General features: G+C 39.1%; 1 protein-coding gene across 1 annotated transcript in view; it reads left to right on the top strand.

Moving 5' to 3' along the window:
- The first annotated feature begins 2,718 nt into the window (after nt 1-2,718).
- LOC129709837 (glucocorticoid modulatory element-binding protein 1-like) overlaps nt 2,719-22,053 on the top strand; it is a 29,583-nt gene continuing 10,248 nt past the window's right edge. Inside the window, exons 1-4 of the mRNA XM_055656446.1 lie at nt 2,719-3,049; nt 7,507-7,595; nt 18,898-19,010; nt 21,109-21,212. Of these exons, the coding sequence (XP_055512421.1) occupies nt 2,910-3,049; nt 7,507-7,595; nt 18,898-19,010; nt 21,109-21,212 (446 nt within the window). The 5' untranslated portion in view covers nt 2,719-2,909. The remainder of the gene's footprint in view (nt 3,050-7,506; nt 7,596-18,897; nt 19,011-21,108; nt 21,213-22,053) is intronic.

Raw genomic sequence — 22,053 nt, 5'->3', positions numbered from 1 at the left:
TTTGGCCTGCCCCACCTCTCTCTTCCAGCTTTCTTCCCACCCGCCACAATCTGTCTGAAGATCGGTCCTAACCCGAAACGACATTTATCACTATTCTCTAGAGATGCTGCCTGACCTGCTGAGTTACTCCAACACTCTGTGTTTGTTTGTAAACCAGCATCTCACACACACACCAGTCCTCCATTAGCCCACAATGTCTCTGAGCACATTACAGAGGAATATTAAAATATTAACTACATGCAACTATCATATACACACAAATGTAAAGAAGCTAGGTGAGGAAAGAAACATATTTAAAATCAAAATCTAAGGCATTGGGGGAGGTATGAAGATCGTGCAATGAAGGAGGACATTCTGGAAGGCAGATGCATGGACGAAAGGGAAGCTGTAAATGGGGGGAAAGGAATGTTGAATGAGGAGCTATAGCGAAGAAACAGTGGAGAAACCAGAAGTTATAAGATGGCAGAAACAGATTGGGTGAGCCTGTGAAAAGTTCTGAAAATGATAATGAGGACCTTATGATAAATGTGATAAGATTTAGCATCTGCACAGCATCTTATCATATCTGCTGAATTTTCCACAGTGTGGCATGACCACATAATCACTTTAGTGTGATTAAGTAGGAAACTCAGTGGACAATTTGTACTCAGGAAGCAACACTGGGATAAATTAGGAGATAATCTAAGTAATGTTCGTTGAGCGATTAAATGTTGGTTTGGTCACTGGAAATAACTCTTTGGTTTTTCTACTGATTGCTAGCTGGGGTATTGTATATCAAATTGAGACAGGGACTCAATTTAACATCTCATTTGAAAGATGTTGCCTCTTATAGTGTGGCAGCATCTTACTGTTTCATTGACAGTTGGCCTACATTTGCATTCAATTGGAATTAACGAATCTCAACCGTCTGATTCATAAGCCTTTCCCAAAGCAAGACTGACACTTTTAGTCAAGAGGCTGTTTTATTGTCCAAACCAGAACAATGACATTTGTAGGAAGAAACTGCAGATGCTGGTTTAAACCAAAGATAGACACAAAATGTAGGAGTAACTCTGCGGGTCAGGCAGCATCTTTGGAGATATACGGTTGACGTTTCAGATCGAGTCCCTTCTGCAGATTGTGAGGAAGGATAGAGGAAAAGTGGAGATTTGGAATGGTACAGAATGTAAGGTGTATATATATATATATGACTCTAATTAGCCCCATTCACAACTGCCATACTATGTGTAAGTAGCTTTGATGCATGAGATTCCAGCACAGAACTTAAATTAACGAGTTAAATTCCCATGCAATATTTTACAAATCATTAGCATATAACTAAGCTAATAAAATAAACACTAGATACCCTGCCTGTCTATTATTTGCCTTCATTCACATTTTTATATTATATTTGAGGTTTAAAGGGTGCACATGCATGCCTTGCCTGTTCCTGATACATAACTGCACAATAGGGGTCACTATTCCACAAAAGGCTCCATAGCAGAAGCATCCACCTGGCGGGGAACTGGAAGTATCCCGAGCTATTTCTGCTATCACCATCATCTTTTACACTAAGTGATGGCTGCCACTGATTGTCGCCGGAAGCTTGCGTCCTTTTCAGGACGGATGATGACAGCGAAGTCAACATTTGGAACATGGATTGAAGGTGGACACATGGAAAGTGGGCTCTTGATCTCTTTCTCTATCTCACACGAATGCTAGGCTCATTATCAGCTGCATAAAATGTCCATTTTATGGCACCGATATATGTAGCACTGTATTCTGCCTTTTGTTAATGCTTTGTATATTTTACAGCATTGCAGCTTTAAGATTAACCATGAAACCAATTGTATTGTATTTTCGGAGATATGCACGGCCAAATTCCTGGGCGTAGATCTGTCCTAGACCCAGCACATTAATGCATTCATAAAGAAAGTCCATCAACACCTCTGCTTCCTTAGAAGATTGAAGAGATTTGGTATGTCAACAAATGCTCTCTTGAATGTCTATGGGTGTGCAGTAGAGAGCATATTGGCTGTTGCATCACGGTCTGGTTCGCAATTCAAACGCCTGGTAATAAAGAAGGTTGCAAAAAGTGGTGGACGCTGTCCTGTCCATCACTGGTACTGACCGCCTGCCGCATCCGAGCAACGTTTCGGGTCGAGACTGAAGAAGGGTTTTGACTCGAAACGTCACCCATTCCTTCCCTCCAGAGATGCTGCCTGTTAAGTCAAGTCAAGTCAAGTCAGGTCAAGTCAAGTCAAAATTACTCCAGCATTTTGTGTCTAACATATATAGACAATAGACAATAGACAATAGACAATAGACAATAGGTGCAGGAGTAGGCCATTCGGCCCTTCGAGCCAGCCATGTACCGCCATTCAATGTGATCATGGCTGATCCCGCCTTCTCCCCATATCCCCTGACTCCGCTATCTTTAAGAGCCATATATTGTGTCTACCATATATTCTCTTTTATAATATAGTTCACAGGGTACTATCTTTACATATTCTGTTGTCCTACTGCGTAAGAATTTCATTTTTCATTTCATTTTTCATTTCATTTTTCTCCCTGGCATATATGACAGTAAAACACTTTTGACCCTTAAAATTTAGAAAACATGCTTCCAATGTAAATTGTATGCCAGTATGAAAGATGGCGGCGCTCAAAGTTGCCACAGTGCGGATCGGGCCCGCCAAATGTGACGTCTTCCGCCGCCGCACGACGCGATGACGCAGCGCGTCTTTGGCGCTGGCTGGCAGCCGTTAGTGACGGGAAAAGCGCCGAAGCCGCGACCGTGAGGCCTCGGTGACTTCCTCGGTGGTTCGCGGCGGTTGGAGACCGCGTGTTGGGCCGCTGGGCCCCGCAGGCTCGCTCGGAGGCGGCAGGCGAGCGCTTTCGGGGAGAGGGAGGGAAGCGGGGAAAGGAAAATGGCGAACGCGGCCGAGGTAAACGCGGTGCCCGTCGGCGATGTGGTGGTGGTGACGGCCGAGGCCACCACCCTGGAGGGCGACGGCTCGGAGGAGAACAAGACCCAAGTCATCCTGCAACTGCAGCCGGTCCAGCACGGGTAAGCGGCCGCAGGCCCGGCACACAGCCCAGCCCAGCCCGCTTCACTCATGGGCAGGCAGTACGACAACCACCCCCCCCCAGGGAGCAGCAACCAAAATGCATTCACTAAGATGCGTGCAAATCAATATTCTGTAATGTGGAAGTAAACTCATTTAATAACATTCACTTCAATAGAGACACTAAACTTTTAATACACGTAAAGCAAATCTTTAATTTTTTTAAAAGGTACATTAAATTACATAGCATATTCACTAAAATATAAACATGGAACTTAGTAGTACATGAAAAATATAAAGGAAAGGGTTCAACTTCGAAGAAAAAAAGTAAATTAACTAAAATATAACACCAAACATGAAAAATATAAAGCAAATCATTAATATAAAAAGTACATTTACTGAAATAGCAAATACACTACGATATAAACATGAAACTTTTAGTCCATGAAAAAGATAAAACAAATCATTCAAATAAAAAGTAAATTCAATTAGATAACAAATTCATCAAAATATAAACATGAAACATTTAGTACATGAAAAAGTTTCAAAAGGTACATTAAATTAAATAGCATATTCACTAAAATATAAACATGGAACTTGTAGTACATGAAAAGTATAAAGGAAAGGGTTCAACTTTGGGGGGGAAAAAAAGCAAATTAACTAAAATATTATAACGCCAAACATGAAAAATATAAAGCAAATCATTAATATAAAAAGTGCATTTACTGAAACAACAAATTCACTTAGATATAAACATATAACTTTTAGTACATGAAAAATATTTAAAAAATAATTCAAATAAAAAGTAAATTCAATTAGATAACAAATTCGCCAAAATATAAACATGACACTTTTAGTACATGAAAAATATAAAACAAATCATTAAAATAAAAGTAAATGAACTAAATATAACACACCTTTACTACATGAAGAATATAAAGCAAACCATTAATATAAAAAAATAATTTACTTAAATAGTAAATTCATTAAAATATAAACATGAAACATTTAGCACCTAAAAGAGATAAAGCAAATTGACTAAAATATACCATGAAACTTCATACATGAAAAAGATAAAGCAAATATTAGATTAAGAGTAAATTAATTTATATAATACATTCTCTACAATATAAACCAAACTTTAGTACATGAAAATGGTAATGCAAGTTATTAAAATAAATGAATCAAATCTAATATAAAATGTAGACATCTAGAATCGTAGCATCTGAATGCATGTTTTTTATAAAAAATCTCTGAAATATAAATAAACTTTAAATAATAAAACAAACAGCATATATACAAAAGTGTGAATATAGCTAAATGTATTACCACTTTGCCTTGAGTTTAAATATATTAAAGAAACATATTTTGAATTATTAATGCAGTTGAGAAATTCATCCTGAAAAATGTTACTAAAATCAAATTTAAATTTAACTATAAATACAAGAAAAAAACAATACATTTATGGCAATCGTAGCCTATTAAAATGTACAGTTTATAAATATTTTGAATTATTTTAAAATCAAATTGTAAATGCCCTGTAATTTGTTTGGAATTCAAAGTTATAATATAAAATGAAACAATGCATATCTTGTAAATATTGTGCGGTGGACAGAATTATGTAGAGCTGATCCTTATGCATGGGCATGGAATTATAAGATGAACACTAATAAAACTAATAGCGAACTCTGGAAAAATATTTTTCTTCCAAGAACAAGAACTACTTCCTGGAATGGTTCTGGTGAATGGTCTATTTAAGATAAGCTCCATTTAATCGGAAAAAAAAGAAACAGGAGTTTATGGTATTTGGATTGTTAAATCCAGGTAGATCAGTTGCGCTTAATGACCTGTTTCTGTACTATTCTAAGTAATTGTAAAAACATGCAAATATCAAATGTACAGTTTGAATCCATTAGATTCATAAATGCAATATGTTGAAGATAGATACAAAATGCTGGAGTAACTCAGCATTTTGATGTTTAGGATTGAGACCTTTGTTCAGCATCTCAGCCTAAAGAAGGGTCAGCCTTTCAGTCATCTATTCCTTTTCTCCAGAGATGCTGCCTAACTCACTGAGTTACTCCAGCATTTTGTGTCTATCTTTGGTGTAAACTAGCATCTGCAATTCCTTCCTACAATAAATTAAGTTCAATATTAAAATATCAGTTCAAATGATGTATATACAATTTGTAATGCTAATAGGATAAATTATTTTTTCAACTCTTGCATAGCATTGTGGTGGTTTCTGGTAAACATGAATTCTTAGTATTGTACAAAATACAAATGATCTAAAACTAAAGAAATGGTATAAAGCAAATCAAACTGCCTCCAGCTTGCTAGATGCTACATGGGATGAAAAGATCTTTGATGGTTATTTCTTACAATTCATGCAATTAAAATTGCCTGATCAAACTGGGTATTGCATATTTCAGAAAAAGGGTCTCGACTGAAATATCACCTATCCATATTCTTCATTGATGCTGCCTGACCACTGAGTTGCTCCAACTCTTTTTATGCTATAATATTGCTAATCTTTCTCCAACGTGGTTTTTGCAATTTGAGTGGCCATCCTCGGGAGCACTTAGATCCCTGTAACATAAAGGCCTGATTTAATGATCTGAAAACACGGGTTAAGGAATTGATTGCGAAACAACAATGGAAAAACATTAAAATCACTATTGTTGATAAAATGACCGGACTGTTTCAAAACCCTTCTGATCTATAAGTAGTCTTGAAGAAAGGAAATCTGCTCTCTGAAGAAGGGCCTCAACCCAAAATGTCACCCATTCCTTCTCTACAGAGATGCTGCCTGTCCCGCTGAGTTACTCCAGCATTTTGTGTCTACCTTTGATCTAAACCAGCATCTGTAGTTCTTTCCTACACAATCTGCTGATCTTGGGCTGATCTGACAATCTACTACCTGTATTGAGATTCTCAGCTGACTCTTGGATAAACAACTCTATCAAACCCAACACAAAAACTCAATGAGTACTGCTTAGTTCATCCAGTATTGATAAAAAATATACACAACCCTGTTAGCCATTCAAATCTCCTTCATGAGAAGGTATACAAAAATTGGGGGGTCTATTTTGCAAGTTGGTTTAAGCAATGGCCTGACATAGATGTTTAAGAAGGAACTGCAGATGTTGGAAAATCGAAGGTAGACAAAAAATGTTGGAGAAGCTCAGCGGGTGAGGCAGCATCTATGGAGCGAACGAAATAGGCGACGTTTCAGGTCGAGACCCTTCTTCAGACTGATGTGGGAGTGCGGGGGGGGGGAAGAAGAAAGGAAGAGACAGTGGGATGTGGGAGAGCTGGGGAGGGGAGGGGAAAGAAGGAGAAAGCAAGGACTACCTGAAATTGGAGGTCAATGTTCGTACCTCCATGGCCAGAGTGAGGCTCACTGTAAATTGGGGGACCAGCACCTCATATTTCGCTTGGGTAGTTTACACCCCAGCGGTATGAACATTGACTAATTCATAACTTTAACTAATCCATTAACATTTCCCAAAAGCAAGCATCCAATCCCAAGGTTGGTCATGATATCTGTCATGGTCCATGTGTATAAAAGCAACAATGTTGCTGAAATACTGAAGGTTATCTTTAGAACTGTTACAGCAAAATGTCTTTACTGCAGGGAGCATTTCAGGAGACTTCTTTAAACTGTTTGAAAAACAGTCAACTTCATGACATTCTTCAAGAAGATGAGACTCATTGCATTTCACCATTTGACATTAAGGCCACGTGATATTGACATGCTATTGGTGATAAGACAATAAAATCAGTAAATTGAATTAATTCACTGCTTAGTAATTTGGCTTAATGTTAGAGCGTGGTAAAATATCATGCTCTACTTTGGTCCAGGCATTAAACTGTGGTCTCAACTGTTAAGACTATCCAAGTTCCTGTGGCACTATTTCAAAGAAGAGCTGGCCTTACTTGGTACTCCAGGCCGTGAGTCCTTAACAGCAGCGAGTGTAGCCAAATATAATTTATTCAGTTGAGTACTGAGAAAATGTAAGTGCTATCCAAATGCAAGCATTTTTTTGTAAAATATGCTGCTATCATATGATTGATCCTCATTAATTTGTATTGGTTTCATGAATTTCACCAGGGCTACTTCCATTAGTTTTTTATAGTTCCAAGTTTAGCTGGATTAAATCTTTTTCCACTCTGAGGTGTTGTTAGTAGTGCAGTCTCTATGTTTGCTTAACATATTGATTCCTCGAAGATACTTGATGAGCCTTTACCACAGCGGTGATGTGTACGGGACAAAATGTAAGTGGCTTTAATTAGAGGCCACAATTAGCATAAATTCAATATATAGACATCAAGATTTTAGTCAGTGTGCTTTACAGAATTCTCAAGGCATTGCTATATACTTTGCCCGAACTACTTTTCAATTGAGCAGTCGTTGATTCCTTTTGGCTCTGACATTCATTTCAAATTATTTCGATAGCATGTGTGAAGACGGAGCTGAGTCGAATTGCAATGCTTCGGTTGTTACTGTGGAGGCTCACACTTTACAGAAGTTAGCAGATGGAGAAGGTAAGTGGTTGGATGCTTTTCCTTTACTTTACGTTTATCAAACATCATCATTGAGATTTTAAAAATCCAAATTTAACATCAAGGTGAAGGTGTTCTATGTATCATATCCCCAAAATATTTAGTTGACCAACTTATGATTTTAACAATTATAAAACAACTTAAAGTCAGGTAAATGTACAGTGCAAGTGGTTCAGTTGAAAGCCTGCAACCTAATAAGAAAAGAATGGGAATTATAGAATTTAGAACATAGAAGCATGTTGTTCTGCACTAATCACATTTTTTTTCAACAAACATTTTGATGGCATGCTATCACAATGAGTGATGACCTGAATGTACTTAGAATAATTTGTGACAGTCTATGTTATACAGTGCTGTGGTTCAGGTATAATTGGCTTTTTGGATGTTCAGCAAGCTCTGGATTCAACTTCCCCCAAGTTGCTTAAATTAATACGTAGCATGTCATTATTCTGGTATTATTGATTAAGTTACAGGGACATTCTCTGTGTAAAATGTTTAAAATCTAGATTTTATTAGACATCAACATCAATAAAATGTTTATTTGTGAAATTGCAAATGTTTTACGATTTCATTATATACTCTGATTGGCCTTATCTCAGTGATGACCGATCCCGTACCTCTTTTTCATAGGTTCTGGGTGCATCTAATGGAGTTGTTTCCTGGCATAATCTGGATCAAATATACACATTGTCTTTGCCAAAGGCTGGACGAAGTTGTGCTGTTTTCTTGCTATTTGCAGACCTTGATGTCTGTGGAGAGTAGGGGTTGGTCTGCCATTCCAGTTCCTTTAAAAACTGTCAGCGAATCAAAAGCCACGTTGTTAAGTTAATTTAACAAAACCTTCCTGCCTGACAACTCATTTGGGATCTACTCATTCTCTTGTATAGTTCACTGGCCTGCATTTAGGACTTATCCTTGAACCAAATCCGCTTAGGTTGAGACAAGATAAATTAAAAAAATAAGTCATGGTCATCGTTTTGAAATTGTTATATTATGACCCGTTGCTAGATAATGTGACGAGGACAGGTGAGGAGAGATTTTTTATTCTGCCGTAAATCTCTGGAATTCTCTAATCCAAGGGGCTATGGTGTCTTATTTTTAAGGTATATTCAAAGCAGAGACCAAGAAATTGAAGGATGATTGGATCAGGTATGAATGTGTATGAGATCCAGGATTAACCAGGATTTTACTGAACCATAGACAAAGCAAGGGACCATTGGTCTATCCCTGCTTCCATTATGTCTGTGCTGCCTCTCTACTACAATCAGTCCAGATGCTCTGTCACAAAGTAACAAGTGTTTTTTTTACCTGTTCTGGGTGAAACTAAAATTGTAAGAATAGTGAAGCACGGAAAGCTCATTTATCCCATGGAGACAACACCAGCTCTTTCACTGAGCTAGAGTCATAGAGTTATACAGTGCGGAAACAAGCCCTTTGGCCCAACTTTCCCACACCAACCAACAATGTCCCAGCTACACCAGTCCCACTTGCTGCATTTGGTCCATAGCCCTTCAAACCTGTCCTATCCATGTACCTGTCCAACTGTTTCTTAAACAATGGGATAGTACCTCAACTACCTCCTCTGGCAGCTATTAAATCTTTTCTCCTTCACTATGAACCTATGTCCTCTGGTCCTCAATTCCCCTACTCTGGGTAAAAGATTCTGTGCAACTACCCAATCTATTCCTCTCATGATTTTGTACACCTCTATAAGATCACCCCTCATCCTCCTGTGCTCCATGGAATAGAGACCCAGCCTACTCAACCTCTCCCTATAGCTCACACCCTCTAGTCCTGGCAACATCCTCGTAAATCTTTTCTGAACCCTTTCAAGCTTGACAATATCTTTCCTATAACATGTTGCCCGGACTGAACACAATATTCTAGATGCGGTCTCACTAACGTCTTGTACAACTGCAACATGACCTCCCAACTTCTATACTCAAGCTACTTTAGCTACCTGCGACTCGACCTTCAAGGAACCATGCACCTGTACTCCTAGATCCCTCTGCTCTACAATGCTACCCAGAGGCCTACCATTTACTGTGTAGATCCCGCCTTTGTTCAGTCCCAGTTTCCAGTCCTTTGCATCCTTATAATTATTTTTCTTTGCATTTAACCAATTCCTCTTTCACTGTTATGAAGTTCCATCCATCACATCAGAAAAATAGTTCCAAATCCTAGGTTCTTTTTGGATAAAGTAACTTTTCCCTTTTGCTGATCACTTTAAACATTTCTGCTGATCACAAATGCATTTCGTTGTCTTTTGCTGATCAATTTATCTGAATCTGAAATCTGACCATTTGGTGTTTATCCTTCAGCTAAGAAACAATTTCCATTTAGTCAAGGGCCTGTCCCACTTGGGCGTCATTTGCGCGTCACGCAGGTGGCGTGTGAAGATTTTGAGAATCCCAAAATCCTGGGGCGCCACGCGCGTCACTGCCTACGCCACCACATCTCACCACGCACCAAGCGCGTGTGACGCATAAATGATGTTGCGTAAATGACGCCCAAATAATGCCCAAGTGGGACAGGCCCTTTACTCAAATTACCTAGTTCATAACTCATAGGAGCAGATTTAGGCCATTAACCCATCGAGTCTACTCTGCCACTCATTCATGGCTGATCTATCTTTCCCTCTCAGCCCCATTCTCTTTTCTTTTCCCTGTAACCTTTGACACCTTTGCTAATAAAGAACCTAATTAAACTGTTTTACTTAACTGTTATTTCAATGCTTTAAATATATCATCCCATTAAACTATATATCTTCTCTGATTTCAAATGTATTCAGACAAACACTTAACTCTGGACTCGTTTTAAAAAATCCTAACAGGATAATCCAAAGAGTTTTCAACATTATAAGTTTGATAAGAAATAGGAGTATGATATGCAGTCACTTGAGTCTTCCCCACTGATCAGTTAGATCATGGCCCAGCAAGGCTGTTCTACTATCTCAATTCCAATTTCCCCACAAGGTTTTATCCTCATGCACTGCCTCCAGCTTGGAATCAGCTCAATGGGCTACTGGAAGGACCTAAACGTCTTTGTAGTTCTCAATTCAGTATAAATTCTCTGAATATATACTGTGAGTAGACAATAGTGTCAGTTTGCTTAAAATATAGGTTTCTTTGTGAAGGGAATTTGATAGGAGTGAGAAGAATTATGCCAGTAAAAGGCCTTCAGACCATATGCACCAAAAGGTTGCTCTTTAGACTTAATTGATACCTTGTCTATGATTGGGTATAAATCACAGTCCAGAGCATTCATTGACCCACTGGAAGGAGCTGAATACTCAGTCAGAATGATGACGGTTTGTGTGTCCCATGAGACTTAAACATAAAATTTAGGCTGGTGCCCCTCATGAAGCACTGCTTAGCTCAAATTTGAAAAAGAGCAACTTTTTCAGAGGTGAATGAACTGAAATGGTGTTTTTTTTTTCTTTAATCACCAGACCAGTAAATTGTTCATCTGGTCATTATTTCATTGTGACGTATGTAGCCCGGATGAATGTAAGTGATGTGCTGTTTTAGACAGTGATTATACATCATGAAATACACTGTATACATTTATTTTCCTTTACAAATCCACTGACACAATCCTAGGCCGCATCTGCTATTCTCAACCCGGATGTTGCAGGGAAATCTTATAGAAACATAGAAAATAGGTGCAGGAGTAGGCCATTCGGCCCTTCGAGCCTGCACCGCCATTCAATATGATCATGGCTGATCATCCAACTCGGTATCCTGTACATGCCTTCTCTCCATACCCCCTGATCCCTTTAGCCACAAGGGCCACATCTAACTCCCTCATAAATATAGCAATGAACTGGCCTCAACTACCCTCTGTGGCAGAGAATTCCAGAGATTCACCACTCTCTGTGTGAAAAATGTTTTCCTCATCTCGGTCCTAAAAGATTTCCCCCTTATCCTTAAACTGGGACCCCTTGTTCTGGACTTCCCCAACATCGGGAACAATCTTCCTGCATCTAGCCTGTCCAACCCCTTAAGAATTTTGTAAGTTTCTATAAGATCCCCCCTCAATCTTCTAAATTCTAGCGAGTACAAACCGAGTCTATCCAATCTTTCTTCATATGAAAGTCCTGACATCCCAGGAATCAGTCTGGTGAACCTTCTCTGTACTCCCTCTATGGCAAGAATGTCCTTCCTCAGATTAGGAGACCAAAACTGCACGCAATACTCCAGGTGTGGTCTCACCAAGACCCTGTACAACTGCAGTAGAACCTCCCTGCTCCTATACTCAAATCCTTTTGCTATGAATGCTGACATACCATTCGCCTTCTTCACTGCCTACTTTTAATGACTGCTGTACCATGACACCCAGGTCTCGTTGCATCTCCCCCTTTCCTAATCGGCCACCATTCAGATAATAGTCTACTTTCCTGTTTTTGCCACCAAAGTGGATAACCTCACATTTATCCACATTATACTGCATCTGCCATGCATTTGCCCACTCACCCAGCCTATCCAAGTCACCTTGCAGCCTCCTAGCATCCTCCACATAGCTAACACTGCCCCCCAGCTTTGTGTCATCCGCAAATGTGGAGATGTTGCATTCAATTCCCTCGTCCAAATCCTTAATATATATCGTAAATAGCTGGGGTCCCAGAACTGAGCGTTGCGGTACCCCACTAGTCACTGCCTGCCATTGGGAAAAGGACCCGTTTACTCTTACTCTTTGCTTCCTGTCTGCCAGCCAGTTCTCTATCCACATCAATACTGAACCCCCAATACCGTGTGCTTTAAGTTTGTATACTAATCTCTTATGTGGGACCTTGTCGAAAGCCTTCTGAAAGTCCAGATATAACACATCCACCGGTTCTCCCATATCCACTCTACTAGTTACATCCTCAAAAAATTCTATAAGATTCGTCAGACATGATTTACCTTTCATAAATCCATGCTGACTTTGTCCAATGATTTCACCACTTTCCAAATGTGCTGCTATCCCATCTTTAAAAACTGATTATAGCAGTTTCCCCACTACCGACGTTAGACTAACTAGTCTGTAATTCCCCGTTTTCTCTCTCCCTCCCTTTTTAAAAAGTGGGGTTACATTAGCTACCCTCCAATCCTCAGGAACTACTCCAGAATCTAAAGAGTTTTGAAAAATTATCACTAATGCATCCACTATTTCTGGGGCTACTTCCTTAAGTACTCTGGGATGCAGCCTATCTGGCCCTGGGGATTTATCGGCCTTTAATCCATTCAATTTACCTAACACCACTTCCCGGCTAACCTGGATTTCACTCAGTTCCTCCATCTCATTTGACCCCCGGTCCCCTGCTATTTCCAGCAGATTATTTATGTCTTCCTTAGTGAAGACAGAACCAAAGTAGTTATTCAATTGGTCTGCCATGTCCTTGTTCCCCATGATCAATTCATCTGTTTCTGACTGCAAGGGACCTACATTTGTTTTAACTAATCTTTTTCTCTTCACATATCTATAAAAGCTTTTGCAGTCAGTTTTTATGTTCCCTGCCAGTTTTCTTTCATAATCTATTTTCCCTTTCCTAATTAAGCCCTTTGTCCTCCTCTGCTGGACTGAATTTCTCCCAGTCCTCTGGTAGGCTGCTTTTTCTGGCTAATTTGTACGCTTCATCTTTTGTTTTGATACTATCTCTGATTTCCCTTGTTATCCACGGATGCACTACCTTCCCTGATTTATTTTTTTGCCAAACTGGGGTGAACAATTGTTGTAGTTCATCCATGCAGTCTTTAAATGCCTTCCATTGCATATCCACCGTCAACCCATTAAGAATCAATTGCCAGTCTATCTTGGCCAATTTACGTCTTATAATGGTTGTTTAATTCTCTGGTGTATTGCAGTTCAATGCTGAAGTTGTAACTGACTAATGTGAGGTTTCACAGTTCCTCCATATCTTCCGAGATCACTTGTAATGTTTGAAAGTTGTTGAAAGCACAGGTTGTCGAGTTGACAGCGTTTATTTGCTGTCGGGAAAGGTATTTCCACAATTAAGCTGAAAGAAAAATTAAAACTGCTTGTGCCTATTAAATTAGATTGTTTGCATTCCTTTAACGAGTCAGGATTTGAAAATGTGTACTTTTCATCATTGGAAAATAAATATGTACATTCTGTAAATGAATAAAATGATTTGGTTGCTGGGTTTTGCTGTATTGGTTAAAAATCTTTAGAAGAGTGCGCCAACATATTTAAATCCCTGATTTCTCGGGTTTAAAGCACGTCCAATTTTAGGAAATGGTATGGACCTGAAAGTCCATACCCTGGCCACTGCTCTACTGTCTTTCCAGACTAGGATGATAATTTGACAGGAAGCTGTGAAGACTTGGGCTGAGAAGACACTGTGTTGTCTGAATGTTAGTTGAGAATGTCATTGGGCCTTGTTTAATTGCTATTGTGAAACGCATGTTGAATTGTTGCTTATCGTTCTAGCAGTTTGAGCAGCATTGACAATGAAGGACAATCAATCCATTGTTTATCAATGTCTCTCTGCTCAGGATGCTCTAGCCATGTGTCTTGGGCACTGCTGTAGAAACTCTTGCTTCCTAGCTCCCTGTTGCATGAAGAGAAACAGGATTTAAAGATGAGAGAGCAACTGAGGGAAAAAGAAGGTTGATAATTTAAAGACTTTAATAACACTGAAATCACGTTTTCTTTATTTTGTGTATTAATCAGGAATAATTTTACTAATGGGCTCAGTGTAGAACTAAGTCATGAGAATTCCAGATTTGACCCTATGCCTTTCTGATTCCAGCTGAAACATTCAGAAAAGTTGCTACGTGGACTTTATCACCCATAAGTCAGCGAAGCAAAATCAAACAGTGTTAATAGTGCCTATCATTGTCCCGTAACTCCAACCAGAAAGAAATCAAGTGGTTTTTGAGCTAGTTTATACTGTCAAGTGGTAAGCTAGCTTGCCAAGGTTGCTTCTCAAGGCACAAATCTGTCAGGAAATGTATTACCTGTGTAACTCAGTAATCCCATGAGACATTGCAACAATGTGAATCACACTACATTGTGGTAGTTTTGAAAAGTAATAACAATTTAGATTCAATTTAATTGATAAGTTGGGGGATCAAAAGGTGATTGTTATCATTTGGTGTAACTGATGTTTAGTAAAAATAATGTAATAAGTTTACTCGGTGAGCATGTAAGAACATGGCAGTTGTAATATAATTTAAGAAGAGTGCACGGGCTTCCACTTTGGTGCAAAAATTATTTGGTTCTGAGTTTGTGGTTTCACTAAATTGCTGAATGAGTGCCAGGAACTGTTTTAAACTGAGGACATTTCCTGCTTCTGCATCTGAAGTTTATCTAGGGAACAGTACTGTCAGCAAACTCTGACTTGTAAGTGCCCATGAGGACAGAACATGGGGAAATTGTAAATGAAAATGTAGCTCAAAAGAGTAGCTTTGATGGTGATCGGGACACAGATCCTGCCCTCGGCTGAATGATGTAATAGAAATGGAGTGAACGAACAGAGTAATATTTCATTTAAATATGGTATTACACTTGACATATATGTGTCTTCATGAATTTTCTCCACTGGTTTCCTAGAACTGTGTATTGTGTTCTCTATTTTCTAGCTGCTGAATGTTGTCTTGCTAAAATATTGCTTTAAGTGTGCGCTTTGATAAAGTTTGGTTGCTTGTCATCAATGTCTCTTTTTGTGACTGCAATTTGCTTTGCTTGCTAATGCTTACATGAAGTGATATGGGCATTAACAGAAGTTTAAAAATACCATTTAAGATGAAGGTTGTTATTGGGGAGGGGCTGAAACCGAGGACAGTGTTGCTTTACAATCATGAGATTGCAACAAGGATGAGGTTGAATTTGCCACCCTTATTTGGTTAATGGATAGGTCCAGGAAGGAGTCGTTGCAAAATGACAGATAACATGCAGACTTGATTCTTCTGATTTGGCATGCTGATATTTGTTGAACCCTCATCTCCTCCTGTCTGCCAAGGACACGAAACAATTGCTGTACTCCAAATTATGTGTCAGTTCAACAGTGGCAGTTCATTTCTACAAAGATCAAGGTAATTGGGAGCATTTAATGCAGAATTTTCTTGGCATCTACCTCTAACCTCAAGCAAAGAATGCAAAATTCCATAGAGGCTCATATGCATGATCATTATGTTTAAACCCAGACCAGTAGGTTTAAATCCAGACCAGTCTGGTAGCAAGAAAATCATCTCTATTCAGCTGTGAAGGCCATGTAAAATAAGTCCGAAGGCAAATTCAACCCAGTCGCTGCACAATGAGTGAGCATGTGACTAAATTGAAGTCTCACTCAAAGAACATATGATGTATTGCATTAGCAAATTAAGTGAGACTGTGGAATGTATAGAGATTGGTGTATTTAGACTGCTGTGGCTAGATGTTGCATGGTTGATGGCAGAAATGTAAAAGGTGGTTTGCTCTGCATCTTAACCCATGCTTGTCTAGGTGTGCTTTTATTTACTGTAAACTGGAGGAGGTTACAGAAGCGGAGTAGAGGACTATTAGTAAATGTCAGAGGATGGAATTTTGTTTCTAAACAAAACCCAGCAAAACGGGAATCCATGAAGTATAGAAGTTTTACTATTTCTTACCTATGCTATGTGTATTTTGTATGCTATGAAGAATGTCATGCTTATTTGGGGTCATGTTATTTTCATTCCTGCTTTGCTTCCTTTGTGTAGAATTCCAGTCATTGGGCTTTTACAAATAGCTTTCAGCCATGTTTTTGCAAACCACCATACTCCAATTCTATAACTTACTCAAAAACTCTGTATATTTCCATCATGGCTGCTTTACCTTTGCTGCCAAACCAAAAATGTCAGGTTTCTCCTGTTAAACCTCACTCACTACCCGATCACTGGGCAAAGAGCTGGTCGGATTTGTTTTACTAGTTTCTGAAATATATTTCACCACACCATTTATAGAACCAAACTCTGGGAATGTTCAAGGGGTATTTAGAATAACGAGTTTAATGGAATAAACGAGTGAAAGAGATTAACAGAGAACCAGAATAACGTGTTTGCTATGTGGATCAGAAGAGAAGGTTCATCAAGACGGGTAAATCTTTCAATTCAATCTTTGGCTACTAGTCACTCATTGAGCAGGACCCTTTGACCACTGTCCATCCTGACTTTTTCGCCCAACTACAATAATCCCATTTTCTTACAGTAGGTCTATATCCTTCTGTGCTGTGCCTTTTTAAGTGCCTGTCCAGTTGTCTCTTAAATATAGAGATTGTATCTAACTCCATCACTATCTCTGGCAGCATGTTGCATCTATTATGTGTAAAGAAAAATGTTTTCTGTGAATACTAGAACTGAACATAATACTGTAAGTACATTTGAACCAGTGTTTTGTAAAGTCCAAAATTTTATGTTCTATGCCCTTACCTATAATGACAAGCACGTGTCTATATAAAGACAACCATATCTACATTTGTGCCACTTTCAGGGAACTGTGGACTTAAACCCAAGATGACTATGTTTATCAGTATTCCTTCGCGATCTTCCATTTACTGAATCTGTCCTTTATAGCTTTTCAAAATGTTTTGCCTTGTATTTCTTGAGAGTTGAAATGAAGAGTAAGAAAAGTAAGGGTCCCTGTCAACCAGATGCCAAACAGTTTGGATTTCTGCATATCGGATAGCAGATTATCTGAGCTTACTGTACTAATTAAATGCCAGTAAGGTGAGGTCTGCAGTGTTATGAATGCCCAGGTTTCTCACTTTGATGTCATTCAACCAATCAACCACTTTTTGGGATCATCCTCAGGGAATAAAATTAATTTCACATACAATGCAAAGATTGAAACAATGACTTGCATGTTTTTATAAATCAATTCTGACATGTCACCATGGAAACTTATTAATTTGCCTAATCGGCTGAGACATCGTACTTTTGTGGAGTTGGCCCAGGAACAAAGGGCCAAATGGCCTTGTGGTGGATTCTGTTGTCCTGATAGGAATACACTCCCACCAAATGAACTTGCACCACTTCAAGTCTCAATCCAAGATGTACATTGGCAAAACATGGCATGGAAGCCTCAAGGCTGAGCAGGAATGGCTGCATTTTCACTTGTTAAAAATCTACACCTCCAGCGCCAGTCACAACATCCAGTCACTGGCTACTTACTGACTATCAGGGTTGTGCAGTTGGAAAGTTAGAAACAAGTTTTAAACAGATTTGTTGATTTTGGCGTTTTGCTGATTTCACTTGTGTAGCTTGGAAAACTGATGTGCTACTTTGCTTGAATTTCCATTTAAACAGTAAATGTGAAAGATTACAAGAAATATAGATGTCGAAAGAGTACTCAAATATGTCCCTCTTAAATGAGCTGACTTTTCGCTCAACTGATAGCATGTTATAATGTGAAACATTATGTAACAAGGAACACTCTTTTACATTAGATTATAAACCTCCTAGACAAGGGGCTAGTTTAAACAATATAACAGATGCTCTCTCTTCAATAGAGTTTTTTAAGAATCACTCTTCATGATCATGATTTAACCGAGGATACTTTGCACATCCTTAAATCTTGTTGCATTTGATTCCGTGCATTTTGTGGTGAAAATATAGACTTTCCTGACTCCAATTCTTTAGCACTATGCATAACTAGTTTACCAGGAGATTGTCTGCTGTCGATTTTCTACCCCTCAATGGAATAGTTGTCGAGTGTGCAGTCAAGAAATTGACATTTTTGGATACCATGGGATCAAGGTATATCAGATAATAAAAGTTGAATTGCAGTGCAGGATTTGTTAAGGTATTATTGAATGGTGGAGCAAGACCGAGTGACTTGATTCAATTGTGTGTTTTCATTCTCCCATTGGCTGTGTGACTATTTTTTGAATTGTTTTCCAAAGAAAAGTAGGGACAATCAGTGACGTAACTTTTTTTCTTAGTTCATTCATTCTGGGGTATGAGTGCCTTTGACCATGTCAACTTGTATTTCATATTGTTAATTGGCCTGAAGAAGGTGGTGGGAAGCTGTTTTAGTGGTTTGTTAGTTAACCACTTGCTTCAAGTCTTAAGTGGCCTGTCCAGAATGGGTTAAAGTAGCATATTTCCTTCCTAAAAGCACATTGTTGTCAAATTCCATGGATTTGCCATCTGGTAATTTAATGGTTATCATTATCATATTAGCTTCTAATTAAATCAGGAATACATTTCATGTAGATCCAATCCTAGCATGGGATTTTGACCAAGCATTTTGGATTACTTGTATAATGACATACCCACAATGTACACAGTAAAATAATATGGTTTTGTATTTTTTATTTCAGATATCTGCAATGAAGATGTTGAAATTGCTTATCCTATTACTTGTGGGGAAAGCAAAGCCATTCTAATGTGGAAGAAGTTTGTTTGCCCGGGGATTAATGTGAAATGCGTAAAGGTATGATTGAGATTAAAATGTTCTTGCTGTTACTATTCTGATATTTTTGATGATTGCTTGATGTGCTGCTCAGTATTGTAATGAGGCAGACTGGCAAAGTCCTATGTTGGACATTTGACTGGAATAGAATTATGGTGGCTCAAAGGAGATAGCAATGAGGGTTCTGTGGTTGGAACAACCCTCCTTGGATTTATTAAAGAGAGTAAACTGGTGCCGGCGCCTACATCAGAGTCACCATCTCCCACACAAATGTCAGGAACGTCCTGATGTCCCTCACAAATGGTTCATGGTGGTGTTTTGAAAAATTAGACCAAATGCTTATGCTGTTTATATTTACAAATAAGGGGCAATCCTTTTTACTGTGTATAGAGAGCTACAGAATTGAAACCCACCATGAGGCGGTTCTTAATTTGCAGCTATCTTGTCTGTTTTTGGATAACTGGGGCAGGTAAATCGAAATTGGGATTATTTCAGAGGGTTGAGGAAGAATTTGCCTATAAATCACTACTGAATCTTTGAATTATTTGCTCCACAAAGCTCCAGGGGTGGAGTCATGAATATGTTCAAGGTTAAGATTTACTATTTTAAGTGCAGAGTAGTGTAGGAAAGTGGTGTGGTCACCAAGATTGAATCATGCATGATCTAATTTGATTAGAACTCAAGGGGCTAATTAGTGCACTCTTTCTTCTGCTCTTGTTTATGTTTTTATTTTCCTACTACCACAATAGATATTCTCTGCATGGGTAATACTTCCAATTTAAACGGAATTGTGTATAAAATCATGATGGAAATAGATATGGGTGATGCATAGGGTCTTTTATCCAGGGTATGGGAATCAAGAACTAGGCGATGTAGGTTTAAGGTAAGAGGGGAAAGATTTAATAAGAACCTGAGGGGCAACGTTTTCACTCACGGTTATATGGAACAAGCTTCCAGAGCATGTAGTTGAGACAGGTATTATAACAACTTTTAAAAGACATTGGGATGGTACATGGATAGAAAAGTTTTAGTGGGAAATGGGAAATGTAAAAACTCCCAAGTTTGCGGATGATGCAAAGCTGGGTGGCAGTGTGAGCTGCGAGGAGGATGTTATGAGGCTGCAGGGTGACTAGGATAGGTTGGGTGAGTAGGCCGGCGCATGGCAGATGCAGTATAATGTGGATAAATGCGAGGTTATCCACTTTGGTGGCAAAAACAAGAAGGAGGACTATTATCTGAATGGTGTCAGGTTATGAAAAGGGGAGGTGCAATGAGACCTGGGTATCCTTGCACATCAGTTACTGAAAGTAAGCATGCAGGTACACCAGGCAGTGAAGAAAGTAAGTGGCATGGTGGCCTTCATAGCAAGAGGATTTGAATGTAGGAGCAGGGGGGGGTCCTACTGTAGTTGTACAGGGCCCTGGTGAGACCACACCTGGAGTATTCTGTGTAGTTTTGGTCTCCTAATTTGAGGAAGGGCATTCTTGCTATTGAGGGAGTGCAGCGTAGGTTCACTAGGTTAATTTCCGGGATGGCGGGACTGACATATGATGAAAGAATGGGTCGACTGAGCTTTTGCTCACTGGAATTTAGAAGGATGAGAGGGTATTTTGTAGAAACATATAAAATTCTTAAGGGATTGGACAGGTGAGATGCTGGAAAAATGTTCCCGATGTTGGGGGAGTCCTAGAACCAGGGATCGCAGTTTAAGAATAAGGGGTAGATCATTTAGGACTGAGATGAGGAAACGCTTTTTCACGCAGAGAGTTGCGAATCTGTGGAATTCAATGGATGTTTCAATGCCACAGAAGGCATTGGAGGCCAATTCACTGGATGTTTTCAAAAGAAAGTTAGATGTAGCTCTTGGGGCCAACAGAATCAAGGGATATGGGGAGAAAGCAGGAACGGGGTACTGATTTTGGATGATCAGCCACAATCGTATTGAATGGCAGTGCTGGCACGAAAGGCCGAATAGCCTACTTCTGCACCTATTTTCTATGTTTCTAGGTGGGACTAACATAGATGGGGCATCTTGATCGACATGGGCAAGTTGGGTCGTGTGGCCTGTTTCCATGCTGTATGACTCTTGACTATGAATTTTGTATTTCCTTTTTTTTAGTTTAATGAACAGCTCATAAGCCCAAAGCAGTTTGTACATCTTGCAGGGAAATCTACACTGAAAGACTGGAAACGAGCAATTAGAATAGGTGGTATAATGTTGAGGTTAGTATCATTTTACAGAATTGCCATTTTTGTTAACCTCTTTGCTTATGTATTTTGAACTGCCAGAGTGAGTACTTGCTTTTAATTTTCAATACACGTTTCTAATGTGAGGGCCACTTTCAGCATGTTTAAATCTCCTCCTTTAACTTTGATTGCCCACGTAGCCTTCCTACCTCCTTTTCTTCTCCACATCAAAAATATTACCATCATTTACCCATTTCAATATTTTATTCCATTCTTCCCATCTATTACTCCCACTTTTTATTGTGTTTATTGAGTAATGAATTGTATGTCTAGCATTAGATTCCTGTCTGTGGGTAAGATCAAGTACCACTTACCATTGGTTGCAAAGTTTCTAATTCACTGAATTAAGTTAGAAAATGCTGAAAATACTCAGCAGGTCTGGCAGCATCTGTGCAAACCCGAGTCCATGTTGAGTATCAAAGACTTTTAGTTGGAACTGAGCAACATTGCTGACAGCGACTCGTTTTGCCCAGACGATTTAACTTTATATGCTACTAGTCCTTTCAGGTAGATGTATGAAATCCCATGCACTTTCTCAAAAAAAGTACAGAGCTTTGCACATTTCCTGACCCACATTTATGCTCAGCCAAAACCACTGTGAGGTACATAATGTAAATGTAAAACACAAAATTGCAGGAGGAACTCAACGGTTCAGGCAGCATCTTTTAGTTTAGAGGTACAGCGGGGAAACGGGCCTTTCTGGGGACAATTTTACAATTATACCAAGCCACAACCTACAAACCTGTATATCTTTGGATTGTGGGAGGAATCCGAATATCCCGCAGAAACCCCACACAGGTCACAGGGAGAATGTACA

The sequence above is a fragment of the Leucoraja erinacea genome, chromosome 26 (assembly GCF_028641065.1).
Source record: "Leucoraja erinacea ecotype New England chromosome 26, Leri_hhj_1, whole genome shotgun sequence".
Lineage (NCBI taxonomy): Eukaryota > Metazoa > Chordata > Chondrichthyes > Rajiformes > Rajidae > Leucoraja > Leucoraja erinaceus.
Note: the sequence above shows the minus strand (reverse complement) of the source record. Positions and strands in the feature narration are given on the sequence as shown.